The sequence below is a fragment of the Felis catus genome, chromosome D2 (genome assembly GCF_018350175.1).
Source record: "Felis catus isolate Fca126 chromosome D2, F.catus_Fca126_mat1.0, whole genome shotgun sequence".
NCBI lineage: Eukaryota > Metazoa > Chordata > Mammalia > Carnivora > Felidae > Felis > Felis catus.
In genome coordinates this window covers 86670597-86690692 of record NC_058378.1, presented here as the reverse complement: position 1 = coordinate 86690692, position 20096 = coordinate 86670597, and the positions used below count along the sequence as shown (strand labels likewise).

The window sequence follows — 20096 nt, the reverse complement described above, 5'->3', positions numbered from 1 at the left end:
TGGTTCTAAAAAGCTTTCCACGAAGTGTCGGTAAACCAGTGACCATCTCCAAACAGGGACAGACTGAAAACAGCCGTAGTTACAGACCTGATGACAGTTTATCGCAAAAGGTGGTGCAGTTGACAAGGAAATCAGGTTATTTCTACGGTATGTGATGTTTTAAGATCATTGGAATTACGACCGATTAAACAACCGCTGAGGATGTTGATAAGCTTCCGGTCATTTTAAATACCTTCTGAAACATGTATATCACAGCACATGTGCACACAAATGTAACGTAAAGATTTAGCAACACTTCTAACTTCACCGTTTCCCTGTGTCACTTCATGTGTCAAATAAGCCTAATTAATGTAACCTCTGTATTTTTATAAGGAGAAATAACAAATCTTTTTCCTCAGGGACCCTCTGAAAACCCCAAAGTTAGTTTGAGGTCAAAAAGACTATTTTATTTCTTTATTTTTTTAATTTCTTTTTTTTTTTATTTAAAAAAAAAATTTTTTTTTCTCCACGTTTTTTATTTATTTTTGGGACAGAGAGAGACAGAGCATGAACGGGGGAGGGGCAGAGAGAGAGGGAGACACAGAATCGGAAACAGGTTCCAGGCTCCGAGCCATCAGCCCAGAGCCTGACTCGGGGCTCGAACTCACAGACCGCGAGATCGTGACCTGGCTGAAGTCGGATGCCTAACCGACTGCGCCACCCAGGCGCCCCTATTTTTTTAATTTCTTTATTCATTTTTGAGAGAGCGTGAGCAGGGGAGGGGCAGAGAGAGAGGGAGACACAGAGTCTGAAGCAGGCTACAGTCTCCGAGCCGTCAGCACAGAGCCCGACGTGGGGCTCGAACCCACGAACCGTGAGATCATGACCTGAGCCAAAGTCTGATGCTTAACCGACTGAGCCACCCAGGCGCCCCAGTTTGGAAACTATTTTTAAGTAGCCATTTGTTATTGTGGAAAAGTTCATTTACAAACTTTTGGTCTACTTACGTCTATTTAATTTTTTTTCTCTTTTTAGTAATTATGCTTGGATTGCTCTCGAAAATTTCATGAGACGTTAAACAGCTACCTACCTATCTTCTTAAGTTAGTATTATTATTTTTTTGCCAACAAATTTTGTAGCATAGAGGTAAAATGAACTTACTTGACGAGTAAAAACCCAGGTGGAGAAAGTTGTACGTCCGCATTGTATCTAATGTCAACAACTCTGAAGACGCATCTGTGTTCGTTATGGCAGCAAACTTAAACTAGCTTTTCTCCACTGAAGATTTCCTAGATCACGTGAACTTAAAAAAAAATTGGGTTAGTTTCTGTATTTCTGAGAGTTTTAGAATACTTAAGCACGTAATACTTCCTCACTTATTTTCCTTCAAGCCGCCCGGATGAGCTGTTACAAATCCTTTGGCCACACCATCCCCAGGTGGGAAATGTGCCACACGAGGCAGGTGTGTGATCATATAAAACTCACTAGTTTATGAAAGACCAGTTGGATCCAAAGCGCATTTCTAGGGGCGCCTGGGTGGCTCAGTCGGTTGAGCGTCCGGCTTCGGCTCCGGTCATGATCTCATGGTTTGTGAGTTCAAGCCCCGTGTCGGGCTCTGTGCTGACAGCTCAGAGCCTGGAGCCTGCTTCGGATTCTGTGTCTCCCTCTCTCTCTGCTCCTCCCCTGCTCCTGCTCTGTTTCTCTCTCTCCTTCAAAAATAAATAAAAACACTAAAAAAAATTTTTTTTTTTAAAAACGCGTTTCTGGAAGTTGAGGTCGCCTGTGTCCCACCAACATTTTAACCAGCTCTAGTGGAAAAGACTTTTAAGAGGGTTTCACTTGTCAGTTTAGTCCCAAACAGCTCCCTTCTTGTTTCCTTCGATTGGAAGTCGAGTTATTTCCCCAGAAGCTTGTATTTCCTCCAGAGGGCTCGCATCTAGCAAAGAGACCATCTGTGCATCTCAAAGGCACCAGGAAAGAATGTACATTTTCATCAAGGAGTTCTGGGATGTCTTTTCCTATTATCAAGGACTTAGGGTAATTTTTAAGTTTTTCTTTCCCTACAGATAGGGTAGTCCAGTGACTTTTTGTGGTGGGGGCCCAAACGGCAGGGGTTGGTGCTGAGGGAGTTTGGTCACAGTCCCAGTGAGGGACCGGCATCTGGGGTTGGGGGAGCACAGGTGGAGTTTACAGGGGGTGTGGGCTTAACTCCCAGCTTTGTCTCACTACTGAGGCTCTAAGTAGCAAGACATCCCTGTGAGTCTTCTGTTAATTTAATCTCCCCACAGGCACTGCCAGGACATTATTTAGGATGAGGGCACTCTAAAAAATCCTTTTAGGAATAAAAGTCCAAATCTTTAAAGGCATACCTATTTTAATGGGATTTTAAATCAGCTGACCTTTGTATGGCTTAAAACCAATTAGCCTTTTATGATTTAACAAAGGACACAAGTGGTGTCCCCAAAGAGGACGCAAATGATGCGGGCCTCCCAGACTTTCTGCCAAGGACAGTAAGAAGGCCAAGAGCCTTGTTGTCACAGGAGGTCAAAACAGCTTCGGGCTCCCATGAGGTAGGACGCCTTAAATCACGGACCTGCTGGTCTATCACTGGACAGGTGATGCTGGACACTTTCCCAGCATGAACAGGACAGGTGGGGAGAGATGACGGTGGCCCCTGTGGCCTCTGTAGGACGAGGGACACAAAGGACAGCATCGGGAGGCTGAGGATCTGTAACCCACCGGCCCTGACACTGAGGCTACACGTCACAGAACCAGGTTTTACAATGATTTTCTCCTGCCCCTCTGAACTTAGAAAGTAACTGGAGACACCCTCCCTCCTCTCTGAGCAGCCAGTGTGGACGGAGAGCTGACCTGAGGAAGGAAGGACCATTGCCATCTGTGGGGCCCATGTCAGGCTCTGGGCGGGGGCCACCCAGGCCCTTCCTGCCCTGTCGTGCTGGGGCCCATAGCAGGGTCTGGAGGGGGGCTCCCAGGCCCTTCCTGTCCCGTCGTGCTCCCCAGAAATCATGGAGACAAAGCTCTGCCTCCACTCCCTCCAGGTTTTCGGCTGTGATCAGTTGAGCTCTGAACCTTCCAGGACACAGAGCCCAAAAATTCAGGGAGTCTGGGTCTGGGCTCGGCTCGCCCTGCCTCCTTCTGGCTGGGAAGGGCCCTTGAGCTGTGGGTACTGGTGGCCCTGAGGTCAGCTTGCTGCCCGGCTGGGCTCCACCTCCCCCCAGGCCCCCGGCCCAGCGAGCTGAACCCCATCAGCACCACCTACGCCGATTTCCTTGGAGATGGCAGGAGGGACCGCGTGGCCACCCGTGTCCCCAGCCACGGGGCCGCAGCGAGCCTTTCCAGAGCACCTTCAGATGCACGCCGGGAATCCGCCCTCCCTCCGTGTCGGCGCACAGACAAGTGGACCTGACAAAAGTTGGGGGGGGGGGCACGCAGATTTGCCCTTAGGATGGCTCACAGGCCCTTACCTGGCAGCTGCTTGATGGAATCCGCTAGGGCGGCCAGGCTCTGGGGGCCACACAGGCCTTCAGAGCCCCGGGGGACTCAGCCAGGCCACCGAATGTGCCCCCTCGGGTCGAGGCGGAGGTGTTTCTGGAGCTCTGGGCTTCTCCGCCAGTGACCCCGGCCAGGAGCCCCTGTGGGCAGTCCGCCTGCCACCGTGGGGCCCTTCAGATCGTCAGCCAGCGGGAGAGAACTCCAGCCGTCCCCACTCAGCTCAGAAATCTCGAGGAAGAGTGTCGGGAGAGCAGAGGGGACAGCGGGTGATTGGGCTTTTAATTGCTGTGATCACACTTGATCAGACGCATTTGCATAATTGCCTAGAGCTGGGGTCTCGAGGCTCCTTCAGTCTGCGTTTCTGGGTGACGTCCCAGATCCGAGGCTTGGCTCACCGAGACACAGGGGAGCCGGTAAGCCCACTGTCTGGGCCGTGTTGACAGCTTCCGGGTGCGGAAGCCCGGAGAGCGCCTCGGCTGCCCATCCCGTGGACGAACTTCGGGCCGTTTGGCTGAAATGAGAGGAAAGATTCAAGAAAGGGAACGATCACGCTAATGGCCTTGTGTGTGGGAGAGGCTTTACAGACCTCGTGGTCTGGCCTGGCCTCCGTCCAGTCTCTGTCCGTCGAGGCCCCCGAGCCCTGCGTCTGCGCCCAGAGCATCCCCTATGGCTCGGAAGGAGAGCGTTTCACAGCAGAGGTGGATCATGCGGCCCAGTGACACCAGCTGTCCCTCACAGCTCCCAGGACGTGGCTTCCTGAGGCCACTGCGACAAATGACCACACGTGGCGGCCCCTCCCTCTGGGCGTCACGTTTCTGCCATGGACTGAACTGTGCCCCGACTTCCCATGTTGAAGCCCCCCTCCCCGTGTGATGGTATTTGGAGGTGGGGGCTTTGGGGGGGCTTAGGCTTAGCGGAGGGTGTGCAGGCGGGCGGGTGATGGCATTAGTGTCGGGCACCTGTGGAGGGGAGGGGAGGAGACCAGAGCTCTGTGCGTGCGCCCACGGAGGACAGGCTGCTGAGGACACGTGAGCACCGGAAGCGGGCCCCCACCAGGAACGGAATCTGCCAGCACCTTGGTCTTGGACGTGCAGCCTCAGAGCTGTGAGAAATGAGTCTGTTACTGAAGCGGCCGGGTCCGTGCTGCCCGCGGCTCACGTCTCCCACCGCCTCCCGCTCATGAGGACCCTGCTGAACAGTCCAGGATGATCTCCCGGGAAGGTCACGTGTCACGGGGCTCAGGGACCAGGATGTGGATGTCTTTGAGGCCATTGGCCAGCTGAGCGTGGCAGAGACAAAGCTGTGGTCAGTGGACGCGTGAGCACGAGAAGTCCTGACTTCTCACAGGCTTGCGAGCCAGCGTAACGTTCACGTTTAGCAGGTGGGGAAAGGGAGGGTCAGCCGCTGGGGAGGCCTCTGGACAGCCGGCAAGGAGCGGATGACGGGGGACGGGCCCAGGGACGAGGGCGGCCCGAGGGCTCCCGGACAGGGGTCTGTCTGCTGTGTGTGGCCACAGGGGCCCGGAGAGCAACGGGTGGATCCAGGGGGCGGGGGCAGCCCTGTGGCTTGGGCATCTCTTTCTCAGACCCAGCCTGGCGCCCTGCCTCATCCCGGTCAGCAGGGGTCCCCGAACATGCAAGGTCCCCACGGGGGAGCCGGCGGGCACAGTGGTCACTGCCCCCGTCCCCACTAGGAGAGCTCTGCCCGTCCCCACGCCCCTTGGGGACGTTTTTATGACTGTTTATGCTCCTGTCAGAGAAGTGACCCCCGCTGTTCCCTTTGGGGGACAGTCAGGAGGACGGGGATGGCTCCAAACCTCTCTCTGCGCGGGAAGGCCTGGCGGCAAGGTTAGGGCAGGACATTGGTCGTGGCCTCCCTTCCCGGCCCCGCTCTGCCCCCCCTCAGGGACGGGGCTCCTTCATGTCGGGCCCCCCCAGTCTGGGCAGAACAACGAGGGTGGGGGGCCTTGACTCTCGCGGCATCAAGAGCAGATGGGGGTCTTTGGACGCCTGAAGCGACGCAGGTCTGAGGTCAGGTCCCCGGCCCCGGACTGCGGGCTTTCTGGGGAGTCGGCCCAGCCAGAGGCAGTTGTAGGCAGAGCTCTGCGGGGGTCTCGGCGGCCTGCACGGCCCCTGGGCGGGTTTGAGGTGGGAGCTGCCCAGGAGCATCACGCGGGCGTCACGCAGATGTCACGTGGGTGTCACGCGGGCGCCACGCCACACGCCTTGCCCGTCTGGGGCTGGCAGGGAGGTGTGCCCGGTGCTGCTGTGCCTCACGAGGGTCCTGTCCCTGGAGGATGGGGGGATTCAGCACGCAGGCTGCTCAGTTGTGTCCGGCACCCCAAAGCCAGCAGTCACCAGCTGCCTCCCCACCGTGGGGCAGCACTGCCACCAGACTCCCCCACGGTGACGGTGCAGGAGCCAGAGTGAGGGGCGGTGCGTGCCCTGTGCTCAGTTCCGGTTCTGCCCGCATCGGGTACGTCATCGCCGCGTCCCGCATTAAATGGCACAGCCTTGCGGTTTTGCTTGGCCTTATGAAAGTCATCACACGTGCTTAACAGTGTTTATAAATACAGTTTCAGTGGCCGTGTGGCATTTCGTTGAGCTCACTTGCCCGGTGTCCATAAGGTTGCTGGATGCTCAGGTTGGTTGAAAGTCTGTGATAAGCAGTTTGCTCAACTGGTAAACATCTTCTGAAAAAAACCCACAAAACACCTTCGTGTCTTAGGATGTGTTCCCAGGTGAGGGACCGTGGGCTTCACCCAAAAGGGCTGCATCCCGCGGGTTTGGCCCGCGACCCTGATGCTCACTGACACTTCCGGTCAGGTCCAGGCCACCTGCCTTTGGGTGGGCCCCCCGACAGTCTCCCCGCTCCTCGAGTTCCCCCAGCTCCGGCTACTTGAACACCTGGAGCCCAAAGGCTGTGGGGACCCTCAGGAGTGACTTGGGCTTTCTGTCCTCAAGAGGTCCCTCGATGACTTGAGTGGGGAACGTGGCCCCCGGCCTGTGATTTTGTGCGTTAGCCCCGTTTGCTGTTGGAGACCTTTGTCCGTGGCTCTGATGGACGCCCCTTGGCCACTCGGGCTCACACGAGTCTGTGCTGCTTCTGTGGTTCTGCTGTCCCTGCACCCCCACCCTCTGCCCAACGTGTGAATGCCGCCAACATCGCGAATGGACTTCACGGCTCCGTGCTGGGTGGGATTAGCACTTGAGAGCCGTGCAGGGGCCCCGCCATTGTAGGAGGGTCCCTGTTGCTCTGGGGATGGTGGCTCAGGGGTGACGAGGACAGCAGCTCTCACGCCTGGGGCCTTCCCAGGTGCAGGGCTCTGGCTGAGGGGTCTCCCCACTTCGTCCCCAGCGGCCCTCCAAGCCAACTGCTGCTCCGAGCCCCAGGAAGGGGCAGTGGGTCACCGCTGGTGGTGGGGGTGGGGTTCCTGGGCCCCAGCGCCGTGCTCCTGGCTGGGTCCTGCCTGCTTTCCGAAGGCGCCTTGCACAGGAATTTGCCCCACCAAAGACATCCAGTCGTTCCCGAGTCACGTCTGCCGTGGCCAGCGTGGGAGGTGGGGTGGTGGCGTCCACCTGAAGCGCCCTCTGCCCCCAGGTGTGCATCGTGCAGAAGCGGGACACGGAGAAGATGTACGCCATGAAGTACATGAACAAGCAGCACTGCATCGAGCGGGACGAGGTGCGCAACGTGTTCCGGGAGCTGGAGATCCTGCAGGAGATCGAGCACGTCTTCCTGGTGAACCTGTGGTGCGTGAGCTCGCCTCGCGGGCACAGAGCCCAGGCTGGACCCGCCGCCACCCTCCCCTGCCCCCGGCACCCCTCCCCGCTGCTCCCCCCTTCTCCTGCCTCTGGGATGCCCTGACGCCCACGACCCGCCCCCCACGCGCTCACCTTCAGGTTCCCCGGGGCCAGCGCCATCCAGGTGTGCACGACGCACGTGTTGATGCAGGTTCCCACCCGCGGGAAGCCCAGACTTTCCCCGGAAGGAGGCCTGTGGCCCCTGGAGTTTCTGGCGCTAAAGCCAGTGGGGGAGAGTTTTGGGGGCCTGAGTTCCTCCCTAGAATGGTCGCCAAGACCAGCCCCTGAGGGGAGGCAGACACAGGCTGCAGTGAGATCACCCTCCTCTCTCCTCCGTGAGCGTCGGGCTGCACGAGAGTCCTCCCCGCCGGGGTCCTCCCCGAATCCTCCCTGACAGCCTCCCGTCCTGGGGTCTGTGCTCCCCGATGGGCTCACAGACCCGGTGGCGTTCCCGAGGGCCCTCGGTGGGCACAGGTGCTGTGGCAGCTGGGGAGGCGTGTGAGAGAGGAGGCCTAGCCCCGCCCCCACTGGGAGCCAAGGGTCCCAGGGTCCGTTAGCCCAACATGGAGGGAGAGGCCGCTCCAGCGGCATTGGGGATGGAGGCGGGGACGGTGCACCGTTGAAAGTGACCTGGTGCTAGCTCCTGCAGGACGCACTCAGAGCCGCAGGTCCCCCTCCGCTTATTTACCTGGGCCGCAGCAGGTGGGAGGGTACCGCGCCGTGGACAGCAGCCCGCAGCCAGCTCTCCCCATCGGAACCGGAACCGTGGTCCCACCCCGGGGGGGGGGGGGAGGGGGGAGGGGGAGACCGGGCAGGAGGAAGGAGCTGGCTGTGCGTGGGGGGTGTGGCCTTCCCCACGTGGTTGTGGGAAGAGGGCGAGGTGCCGAGCAGGGCCCAGGGTGGTGGAGCCCGGCTGCCCGGGCCTCCTCCAGCCCCTCACCCCTGCACGCGGCCCCGGGCCTCCCTCACTGTGGCCCGATGTCCCTACAAATGTCTAGTGTCCAGGCAAGCAGAGGGGCCGGCGGGGCCACACGGTGTCGCCGTGTCACTGTGCTCCATGGCGGTCTTCTCGGCATCCTGGGGCAGTGGTTCTAAAGCTAGGGGCGTCCAAGCACCCCTCAAACCCACCCGGCACTCTGTGCCGGCCAGGGAGGGCCTCGCCGGGCCGGGCCTGCTTGCAGCCTCTCAGGAAGGGGCTGCCGTGTGTGGCCGACCCTCAACCGTGACACCGGCCCTGGGGCTTGCCGAGATAGAAGACCCAGGACTTCCCACCTGGGGGGCCTCCGCTTCCCTCCACACCCTCTGGGGCTCTCTCTGGGAGGCCACGTGCCTAGTGGCCAGGAGCACGGACTCCCGCGTCAAACTCCTCCTGCTGCGGCAGACGACATCCCATCTGTGGAGCAGGGGTGGCAGTGGTCCCCAGTGCAGAATTAGCGACGCACGTACACGGACAAAGTGGTCCACGCAGGACAGCTGAGGGACGTGACCTGTCAGCATGATGTTTTCCTGCCCTGCTCCTGCGGCCACCACCCCAGCCCCACGGGCGGGCCCGCCACCAGGACGGGGCCGCCGCAGCCTCAGCTCCCGGTGTGGGAGGCCGCCTGCTCTTGTCCACTGCTCCCCAGGACTCCTGGCCTGTCCCGGAGCCTGGCCTTCCGAGTCCCTTTGCCCTCTGGTCCCATATCCCCTCCCCAGGCCACCTGCCCCTGAGATGAGGACAGGGGGGCTTCCGGTGGGCAGCGAGAGGAACATCACGTGAAAAAAATCAATTCTTTGTAACTTTCTTCTTTTTTTTAAGCTTATTTATTGAGAGAGAGAGAGAGAGAGACAGAGACCACGAGCAGGAGAGGGGCAGAGAGAGAGAGGCGGAGGGAAAGAGAGAGAGGATCCAAACAGGCTTTTTGCACTGTCAGCGTGAAGCCTGATGGGGGCTCAAACTCACGAACTGTGAGATCATGACCTGGGCCAAAAAAAGCTGGACGCTTACCGACTGAGCCCCCAGGCGCCCCGTGACTTTATTTTGGAAAGAGCCAGTTGCTCAACAGTAAGACTGCCCTCTGAGAGCTCACAAAAGAAATTACAAACTGGAAGGAGGTCCTTAAATGTTGTCTTGTGACTACCGCTATCTCCGTCATCACCATTGTCCTCATCATCACCGTCCCCACCCCCACCCTCACCATCACCCCCACCCCCACCACCACGGTTGTTAGAAGCAGCCCCTTGCCCAGCACTGCCTGAGCATTTCGCCTTGAGGTCTCCATTCCTTAACGGTCCTCCAAAGCAGATGCTTGTATCCCCTCTTGAGAGAAGAGGGGCAGCAGGGAAATGGCCAGAGACGATGTATCCTTCTCTCCACCGGTCACTCCCATGTCTCTGCCCCCAGCTGGGCTTCTCCCATCAGGACAGGCCCCTCCATCTTCCCCAAGGGTCCCGGCTCAGAGCGGCTCCCGAGCAGGAGCCGGGTCAGCACCCCGGCCGGGACCCTGCTCCCGGAGAGTGCCCGTGGGAGGTGGGGGTTCGTCGGGTGTGGCGTCTGTGGATTCCATCTGTGGACGGAACTGCGCCCCGGCTCCCCAGCCGTGCGTGTGTGCCAGGTCCTCCCCCGGTGCCCGCAGGTACTCCTTCCAGGACGAGGAGGACATGTTCATGGTGGTGGACCTGCTCCTGGGCGGGGACCTGCGCTACCACCTGCAGCAGAACGTCCAGTTCTCCGAGGACACGGTGAGGCTGTACATCTGCGAGATGGCGCTGGCCCTCGACTACCTGCGCAGTCAGCACATCATCCACAGGTGTGTGCCTACCTGACGGCCTCCCGGGCAGGCTCCTGCCTGCTCTGGCCACCCCCCGCCCCCAGGCGGGGCACCTGGGCCAGCCAGCGCCTGGCTCCAAGGCTGTGCACCTGATGTCCACCTCGGGGTGGGTCCGAGGCGAGCAGCCCCGGCTCGGCCGGGATCAGGGCGGCCCTCACCTGGGCTGTTCAGCTGCCGGGTCCCCGCCACCCCTAGCAGGAGTCCGTTTGCTCATTGCCGTGCCCCTGGGGAATCGGGCTGATTGTAACATTAGCTGAAAGCAGATGAAGTTAGGAAGACAGAGCTGTATCCGCAGAACGAAGCGAGGAGGCCCATGGGGTACATTTCGAAGCCAAGTAGATGGGGTCTCTGTGTGTCTGCCTGGGGGTTCTGCTATCTGGTCACAGTTCAGGCGGCGAACATTTACCGAGCAGGGTGAGGCCTGAGGCCAGTTGGTGCAAGGCAGAGGCCCAAGTCGTCAATTCTGTGCAGCCCCGGGACTCTGAGGAGAGGCCAGCCCGGGGGGCTGGGGAAGGGCCGGCCACGAAGGGGGGTGCTGGGAGAGGAGCCAGCCTGGGGCGCTGGGGACGGCGTTCTGCTGTCCTCTGGGGGTTCTGGCCCCCTTGTGTCCAGTACGTTCCTGCTGTCCTCCTGGCCTCACCCAGGTGGGAGGGGCACTTCACCAGAAACCAGAACGGCTGCTTTCACCTGGCTCGGTCAGAATGGCCGGGTGGCATCTTCCCAAGGCCCCCTTGGGTCTCTGGGGCCTCTGCCTTGAGTGGGGAGGGGCCGTGAGGGAACCGCCAGCCCTGCCAGGGACTGCAAGGCACGAACAGGGCTCCTGGACCATCTCCCCACTTCCTGCTCCCGCAACAGGGACGTCAAGCCCGACAACATCCTGCTGGACGAGCAAGGTGAGCCCGGGCTGCGGGAGGCTGGCCGTGGGGGCGCGCGCCCCGCCCACAGGACGCCCCTCCAGCCCTCGGGACACCGGCTGTGTCTTCTCTCCTCGCAGGGCACGCACACCTGACCGACTTCAACATCGCCACCATCATAAAGGACGGGGAGAGGGCCACCGCCCTGGCGGGGACCAAGCCATACATGGGTGAGCCGCGGCCACCAGCCTCGCACCCGCCCGGCCAGCCTGCTGTAGTGCGGGACAGGCTCGGACAGACGCTAGGTGACGATGTGAGAGCTAGGACACACCCCTGGGTCGGCCCACCGCCCACACCAGGTGGGGGAGGGTCCCCCGGGTGGTCAGCCGGGGAGGGGACCCGCGGTTCCGGGATGCTCAGTGGCCTCTCCCTCCCTGGAAAGCTCCGGAGATCTTCCAGTCCTTCGTCAGCGGTGGCAGCGGCTACTCCTTCGAGGTGGACTGGTGGTCGGTGGGGGTGCTGGCCTACGAGCTGCTACGTGGATGGGTACGGAGCTCCTGGGGCCGGGGGCTGGCCCTCGACCTGAGCTGGCTGTGTCCCACCGAGGTGGGGGCCCTGAGTGCCTGGGAAGAAATGAGGCCGTCCCTGCAGGTGCTCAGGGACGGTCACCCGTTCCGTGGACGCACACTTCCAGTGCGGTGTCTATGGAGAGTGGTGCCTGACCCGGCGCAGGAGGGAAGCCACCATGGGATCTGGAGGGGGGGGTGAGGGGAGGGGCGCTGCAGGGCCAGGCAGAGGAGAGAACTGTCAGTGGGGCTGCGTCCTTGGGACCTTCCTGTGGGGTTCCCCTTCTCTCACCCTCTAGCCCTGGGAGGCTGGGGCCCTCCCGATCCCTCCTGGGGGGCCTCCGAGGCCCTGCACCCTCAGCCATGCTGCAGGACCCCAGCCTGGAGGAAGGTGGCCCCTCCTGGCCTCCAGGGCCGATCCGCCCAGGCCGGGGCATCCATGGGGGTGATGTGCTTCCTGCCCGGCCAGAGGGGTGGCCTGTCCTGGCCAGTTTCCCGGCCTGGACGCAGGCGCGGCCCAGACCCGGCATCTTCCTGGGAGCGGAGGCCGCGCTATGTGTGTGCTGGGGGTGGGGCGCTGCCTCGGGGGCCTCTGGGTGGCGGGCCCCTGCCGCAGCACTGCCTCCCCCGCCCCAGAGGCCCTACGACGTCCACTCCAGCAATGCCGTGGAGTCCCTGGTGCAGCTGTTCAGCACGGTGAGCGTCCAGTACGTCCCCACCTGGTCCAAGGAGATGGTGGCCCTGCTGCGGAAGGTGAGTCCCCACCCCCCCCACCCCCCCCACCCCCCCCACCCCCCCCCCCACCCCACCCCCCACCGCGCTGAGGAAGCACCGGCTTCCTGCGTGTGCACGTCCGCGTCGCTCCCGCCGGGCTCTCTGGCGTCTTGCAGTAGCTGGGCCAGTCCGAGCACTGGCTGTGAGCCGAATGCCATGTGCCTGTCACCAACTAAATCCCACGACCCGGCATCACCCCATTTCAAAGATGCCCAAACGAGGCGCAGGCCCCCCTGTCACACATGTCGGGGGGAGGGTGCGTGCAGGCTCTGGCCTCCTCTCCCCGACCTTCTGCCAGACATGGGTGGCCACTGCCTGCTGCCAGCAGTCGGGGTCACCCCCCAGGAGCACACGAAAAAGACCCCAGACCCCCCTTGCACCCCCCACTGGCTGAAGAGGTGGCTGCAGCAGCCAGGGGACCTCAGTCTGGCAGGGACCCAGGCCAGGTGCTGCTATCACAGTGCCTCGGTCCGGTGTCCAGGCCTGGGCTGGGGCTGCCCCTCAGCCGGCCATGCAAGAGCTTGCAGGACACACAAGGCCCAGCCGGCCCCCGTCTCCTGGCCCACAGGGCCCTCCCTGCATGTCCCCCCTGCTGCTGGAGACCTTCGCCCCTGGAATGACAGACGGGCAGCTAGCGGCCTCTCCCAGTTCCCGAGAGGCTCTTAACCCAGCCTCCACCCCACACGGCTCTGCCCACCCCTGCCCAGGTAGCTCCCACGGTGGACCTGGGCCCCAGAGACCCAAGCAGGGAGTAAGGGCCATCCGTGCACCAAGCCTCACGCCTCAGGGAAGCCTGGGATAGGGTTTGCTGCCTTCTCTCTGAGACGGGGACAGGGACAGCATGTGAGGGGACACCCAGCCGCACTGACCCGACCGCACACGGCACCCCGAGGCTCCCAGGGGCTGTGTCCACTTAGTTCCGGTCTTGGGGCCCTTACTGCCGTTCACCAGGCCGAGGCTGCCACCTGCTGGTGACTCTTAGTCAAAGGTCCCCGTGGACCCCACACGCCCTCCACTGGCCTTGGGCTCCAGGGGCTTGGCCAGATTGTCCCCTTGGCCACATGACTGCACTGATCTGGAGTCCGTGCCCCCTTTCCTTACCTGACCCTTGAGATCCTTTTAGTGGGGTGCCCTGGCCTGGAGCAGTTGGCCAGCTGTGGGCGCCAGGGCTGTGCTGGGCGTGGGCACCATCTGACGTGGGTCGTGTTCCAGCTCCTCACTGTGGACCCCAAGCACCGAGCCTCCAGCCTACAGGACATGCAGGCGGCCCCATCGCTGGCTGGCGTGCTGTGGCAGGACCTCAGCGAGAAGAAGGTGGCACCAGGCTTCGTGCCCAACGTAAGCCTGCGGGCGGTGGGCGGGGCCCCAGGTGGGCGGGGACCCACGGGGGTGGTGGGGCTCAGCTCCCATCCCCCCCCACAGAAAGGCCGCCTGCACTGCGACCCCACCTTTGAGCTGGAGGAGATGATCCTGGAGTCCAGGCCTCTGCACAAGAAGAAAAAGCGTCTGGCCAAGAACAGGTCCCGGGACAGCAGCAGAGACAGCTCTCAGTCTGTGAGTGGGGGGCCTGGTGTGGGGTCCCCCCCTCCCTCCGGGGCACCACCTTGAAACCCATCCCCCCGGCCGAGCCCCTGGCTTCCTCTCCTAAGCAGGTAGAAATGCCTCGAGATCCTGCTCCTGGTGGAAGGGTTTCCGGGCCCGCATCATTCCCACCTCTGCCCCCAGGGGCACATGCGTCTTCTCTTATAGGGACACCCATCACCCACGGGTTAGGACCCACCCTAACCCCTTCTTTATGTGACTCTGTGTCACATAAAGCACACACATAGCGCGGCCTCCGCTCCCAGGAAGATGCCGGGTTATGTGAACCCCCCTTCTTTATGTGACTCTGTGTCACGTTCCAAGGAGCTGGGAGTTAGGACATCACTCTGGGGGGACACAGCGAAACCCACAGATACCCCTCACCTGCCCCAGGTCACAGAGCTTCTCCCGGGAGGGTGGGGGCGCTCCTGGGGAGCTCACGTGTGAGCACGGGATCAACCCTGCACCTGTCCCCGAGGGACAGCTGGTGCTCACAGAAGCAGCTGGGGTATAGGTGCAGATGGCAGCAGTCACAGCTGTGGCCCTCCTGCCCCTGGACCGGTCTGAGCCAGCAGAAGACCCCAGCCCTGGTGCCGCCTCCTCGGGCCTGCTCCAGGGCACAGGGGTCAGGGGGGGGCTGGGCGTCAGCCACGTTCAGCACACTGCGCGGTCTGGGCTGGGGGGTACCCTGGGAGCCTGGACTCTGGACTGCTGGTGGCGGCCCCTGGTGTTCAGAGGTGGGACTGCAGGTGTGGCCCTGCACGTTTCCCTCTGGGGCTGTTCTGTTGTGACCGTGGGAGCACGGGCAGACTCTGAGCCGCTCACGCGAAAGCACCAGAACCACACTCCTTATCTTTTTATGATTGCTAAGAGCCATTCACCTGTCCTGAGACACTCGTCGGAGACATGAGCTGCAAATAGTTTCTTCTGTTCGGTGGCTTTCTCTTTCCTCGTCGGGTGGGGTCGTTTGCGACATGTTGATGAAGTACGGTGTCTCCACTCCTGCTCTCTTATTTTGTGCGTCTGGCGTCTTATCGAAGATTTCCTTCTGCGCTTTCTTCTTCGCATTCTATCACTTTACCTCTCGCATTTAGGTCTGGGGTCCGTTTTGAGTTAACTTTTATGGCTAGCGTCAGGTCCACGGTCACTCCTGCACGTGGGTATCACTCATTCATGTGCTGAAGACGCTGCTGTTCTCCCGTTGAACTGCTTGGCGTGGCTTTCAAAGACTAATCAACCCAAAATAAGCGTTTCCTGGAAGTACAGTCATCCACCTTGGGTGCGTGCACGCTGGCCCTAGCCCCTCCCCTGTGGGCACTGGAAGGGTGGCCCTGTCACGTCGGTGGCTGTGTGCCGCACACAGAGCCGTGCATGGTCCACGCTGGTAACATGCCGCCTCGGGCTCCGCAGCTGTGCCTGGAGCTGCCCTGGGCCACATGTGCCACGGTCCCCATCGTCTGCCCTGAGCCAGGTGCCAGGTCTCCATAGTGAGCGGGAGGGTAACGGGGAGTGGCGTCCTTGTGCCCTGGGGGCTCGAAGGCAAAGGTACAGACTTACAGTCGTGACGGTGGCACTTGTCACTGCCATTCCATTCTGGTGCGGACTTGTTTATGTAGATCTAGGCTGCTTTGTTGGGGGGGGGCGCAGTTTCAGGAGCCTCTTGGCCTCGTGCATGGTACAGCCGTTACCCCACAGATCCAGGACCAGCTACGAGGGCTGTACCAGAAGCCAAATGAGTGGATTTTGATTATGCACTCAGGGCGGGGGTGGGGGGTGTTGGGGGCCAGCCACTGGGCGGGGTGGGGACACTTGCTCCCACCCAGCTGCAAGGTGGGCGTGGCCAAGCGTTAGCTCAGACTCTGTATCCAACAGACTTCCAAAGGTACACCCGGGAAATGGTGTGAATTTCCATCAAGGTGGCTGGTGACAGCTTTCTCTCGTACCCTTGATCTTACTGTGCATGTGTGTGTGGGTGTGTGTGGGTGCGTGTGTGCGAGCATGTGTGCACATGTATGTGCATGTGTGAGCATTGTGCACATGTGTGCACGTGTGAAAGTGTGCACACGTGTGCACGTACATGTGTGCACAGGGGTGCACATGTGTGAGCATGCTTGTGCGTGAAGGTGTGCGCACGTGTGCAAGCATGGGTGCACTGTGTGAGCGTGTGTAAATACGTGTGTGCGTGTGCACGGAGATGTATGTGCACGTGCGATGTGTGCGCCTGTGCACGTGTGTGAGGATGTGCGCACATATGCGTCTGTGTGCATGGGTGCACGTGTGTGTGTGTGTGTGTGTGAGCATGGGCTGGCTGTCCGTGTCCCTGGCCCTAGGAGCGCTGGGACCCATTGGACACCGCTAGACCCGGGCGCGGGGGGACCTGCTTCCCGCTGCACGGTGCGGCCGGTTACAGGGCTCACTCCCACTTGGCTGGGTCCGGATAAGTTGGGTCCAGGCTCGTGCTGTTCTGACGCACCATCATCACCGTGGCCGCCGGGGGGCTCAGTTCTAGAGCAGCGTCTCCTGCAGAGCCCAGGCGGTGCCAAGCTGCTCCATGGTGCCCTGCCCCCTCACCAGCTCAGTCGTTAGCGCCTCGCTGAAAGGAACGTCCTCTGGGCCCCCCAGGAGAGCATGGTTGTCTGAGGGCGATCAGTTCTTCGATGTTGACTCTGTCCGCCCTTTCTGGCTGCCCACCTCTCTTGAGACAGCACTCGTCCCGGGCTGTTCTGGAATCTTCAGCGGGCCATCATTCCTTCCAAGTTTCCAGGAGCTGCCCGGCAGCATGTTAGACCCCCTCCAGGGTTCTTGCCCGGGAGTTAGCTCCCGGCCATGGGAGGACGCCCCACACCCACACTGTCCCTCCTGCGTATGCCCCACACCCGTCAGGCCTCCGGGCACCCACCCAGCCTCTGCTCCTGCACCAGGCGGTGCCCTTCTGACCTTAGCGGGTCTCACACAGGCCCTGCTGCTGGGGGCAGGTGGAGGCAGATGGGTTGGGGGGGCGGGGAGGTGCTGCTGTCCTCCGGCGGGGAGGGCCCTCTCGTGGCTGGAAGGGGCCATCGTGGCCACATGTGTGCACTCAGGCCCTCCCAGCTTTCAGAGGCCAGCTCTGTCTCCCAGGACCTTGGCTTTGATGCAGGGAGGGGAGGGAGCCAAGCCAGGTGTGGTTTTTGGCCCAAGTTTTGTCCTGCAGACCTTGCCTTCACGGCAGCGTCTGCCCTGAGGCAGTGGCTGGGCTTCCAAACTGGGCACCCTTTGGTCACTGGCTGAGGGTCGCCCAGGAGATGCAAACGCCCAGATGTTCTGGCTGCCTGAGGGCAGAGTTTCTCCAACAGCCAGGATCAGGTCTCCACAGAAAGCCACAGGTGCAGGCCACAGCAGGGGAAGAGACAGGCTGGGAGGGACGCTCGGGAACCCATCCGAGGGGAGGGGAGGGAGTCTAACAGCATCCGTTACATTCATTGGTATGTCTTTCTAACAGGAGAATGACTACCTTCAGGACTGCCTTGATGCGATCCAGCAAGACTTTGTGATTTTTAACAGAGAAAAGTGAGTGCGTGCGCTGGGGGGCGGGCAGCAGGGCGCCAAGAGGAGGCGGAGGCTCTCTGGGCCACACAGGTCCTGAGCCCCGGCAGCCATAGGGCATCAGAGGACCCGGGAAGTAGGTCCCCACCCTCCCAGGGAGGGAGAGTGGGAGGCCCCTGCTCAGGCTTGTGTGGGAGGGAGGGGAGCTTGGGAACTTGCACTTCTAAACTGAGGTCTAACAGCCAGCCTCTCCTGAGGAGAGACTCCGCGGACTTCCCAGCCGGAGGTGATGGCTGGGCAGTCCTGCAGTCACATGGACTGATATCCCTCCCTCGTGCACGCCACAAACTTTGCTGAATGTCAGGGACCACGGGACAGAAAGGGCACAGCTGGTTAGCAGGAAGCTATGACAGGCCTCAGACAGCTAAGACACCTGCTGCAGTGGAGGGAGGAAGCCCAGCGCTGCGGGCCCAGGAGAGGGGTGGTAAGGTGCGGCACGGAGGGCTTCCTGGAGGAGGCAGCTCTGCACTCCAGTGACCAGGACGATGTGTGGGCACTGGTTTAGAGCACTGGCTGCCATCCTGGAGGCCGGAGGCCTGGATAAGGACACTCAGGCAAGCTCTTGACAAGCTTTGTTCCAAAACTGCTGACCCACAGGACATGCCCTTAAACTAGTTGTCCTTCTCGGCTCTGGCTCCCCAGCCCCACTGTTGCAGTCTGAGGCCTCAGCGGTCAGGCAGGGTGCTGCTGGGCTGGGCTGACCCCTGGCCCACCCCACGCCCATTCTCTGCCCCCTGCGGTGCCTGGAGGGGCACTTCTTCCGGCGAGTCCCTGGGGGACCCATTCTGCGAGTCCTGGGCCAAGGCCAGGGTTGGGGGTGGCCAGAAGCGTCCTGCGGCTGCCGGAGAGGCTGCAGAAAGCCCCTCCTTGTGTTTCCCCCCCACAGGCTGAAGAAGAGCCAGGACCCCGCGAGCGAGCCGCCGCCGGCCCCCGGGGCCGGAGAGGCTGCGGAGGACCTCGAGGGGACGCGCCCCGCCCTGTCCATGTGCGGCCCCATCTGCCCCTCCCGCCTCACCGAGAGTTAGCTCCCGCTGCTTTGCAGACTCAGGTCTGCCAGGAGGACAGGACGGGGTGGCGGGCAGAGGCCCAGCGTGGACATTCCCCGCCGAGCAGCCCGACCCCTCCCAGCACAGACCCCGGGCCTGGTGGCTCCGCTGCCCCCGGCCTTGTTTGCACGGGGACGGGCTGACTGCCGAGCCTGCTCGAGGGCTCTCCGTGGCCCATGGCAACCGCCGGGAGTGGGGGACACGCGCCGGTGGCTCCGTTACCTGCAATGGTGGCAGGAGGCCTGTGGCCTCCGCTGGTGCCCCCCCCCCCGTCCCCACCCTTCCGGCCCACCACTGGCAAGTCACAGAGGCTCCAGTGCCACCAGCCTGAGCTGTACATAAGCCCTCGGCACCGGCCCCGCCGTCGGCTGCCGGACGTCCGTGCACTGGCTCCCCGGGGCGCACGGAGTCTCGTGCGGAAAGGTGAGGAGTGTTTTTATAGACACACTGTTCTGGCGACTTCTGCTGTGTTTCTGTACAGTTGTCACCTCTAAGCATCACGACCTAAGAGCTGCTTGGTGTCCAGTGTCGTGCGTGTTGTAAGCCGGCAGGGGTTGTACAAAGCTGGGGCGGGGGGGAGGGGGCAGAGGCGGAGCCTGCTGGCGGGAACGGGGCGGGACAGAGGCGGAGTCGGCCAGTGGAGGCACGGAAGAGGCGGGGCCCATCGATGAGGGCGGGGCAGAGGCGGAGCCTGCCGGTGGGGTGGGGTGGGGCAGGGGCGGAGTCTGCCGACAGGGGCGGTGGCGAAGCCTGCCAGTGGGGTGGGGGCAGCGGAGAACCAGAACCAGAACCGCAGGTTGCGTGAGAAAGAGCTGGCTGAGTTGGGCAGAGGGAGCGCCCCGCTCGCCGAGGGCCGGGGGAATTCATGTCAGAGACGACCCCGTGTGCCCACGCAGGGGACACAGGAGTCACTACCGGGAAGCCAGGGTCCAGAGGTGGGCGGCTGCAGGACACCTGTGGGTGGTGCCAGCCCCCAGAGAAAGTTCTAGGTGGAGACCTGGTGGTGCCAGAGGCAAGAACGAGGAAGAGGTTAGGGTTCTGTAAACATTTGTGAATCTCAGTGTGCACTTTGAGACCCCAAGGGATAGCACACCCCTTTCCTGTGCTGGCTGCGGGGATGTGGGTGTGACCTGGCTCCTCGATCACCTCTCGCCTGTGCCTGGACATCGGCCCCGGCGGAGCCCCGGAAATGCAGCTCTGAGGCTGCACTGACCAAACAGATCTGGGGACCACCAGGTCGGGCCTTCTCCTGGGGGCAGCCCCACAGGAAGCCCAGATTCCAGGCTGGGGCTGTGCTCCCCCAGAGGGCACAGCTGGAAAAGCTCCCTGGTCACCACCAGGAATGGGCGCTGCAGGCGCAGGGTGGAAGGGACTGTCCCGACCGGTACAGCTTGCCCCCCTGACCACGAACACCCTGCTCTCAGAGCAAATACACCCTTCGGGGACATTCCACACCTGGGGCAGAGAAGCAGCATGGTTTCTATGAAAGCAGTGAGGCCAGGCCATCAGTGCCTTCTGAGTCAAAGCCCTGGTTTGCTCTGTCTTGAGGGGGCAGGGCCTGGGGGACACAGGCCTCAGGCTGGGGCTG

General features: G+C 61.7%; 1 protein-coding gene across 3 annotated transcripts in view; it reads left to right on the top strand.

Annotated features, from left to right (window-relative positions):
• STK32C (serine/threonine kinase 32C) overlaps positions 1-19022 on the top strand; it is a 78297-nt gene extending 59275 nt beyond the window's left edge. Inside the window, exons 3-12 of one of the 3 annotated variants that reach the window (XM_023241145.2) lie at positions 7093-7244; positions 9911-10084; positions 10961-10998; positions 11100-11189; positions 11402-11505; positions 12162-12278; positions 13512-13637; positions 13722-13853; positions 17359-17426; positions 18349-19022. In XM_023241145.2, coding sequence (XP_023096913.1) covers positions 7093-7244; positions 9911-10084; positions 10961-10998; positions 11100-11189; positions 11402-11505; positions 12162-12278; positions 13512-13637; positions 13722-13853; positions 17359-17426; positions 18349-18487 — 1140 coding nt within the window. In that variant the 3' untranslated portion in view covers positions 18488-19022. Of the gene's footprint in view, positions 1-7092; positions 7245-9910; positions 10085-10960; positions 10999-11099; positions 11319-11401; positions 11506-12161; positions 12279-13511; positions 13638-13721; positions 13854-17358; positions 17427-18348 lie in introns of all 3 variants that reach the window. The other 2 variants (XM_023241146.2, XM_045040894.1) reach the window with 2 other exon arrangements.
• The last annotated feature ends 1074 nt before the right edge of the window (positions 19023-20096 follow it).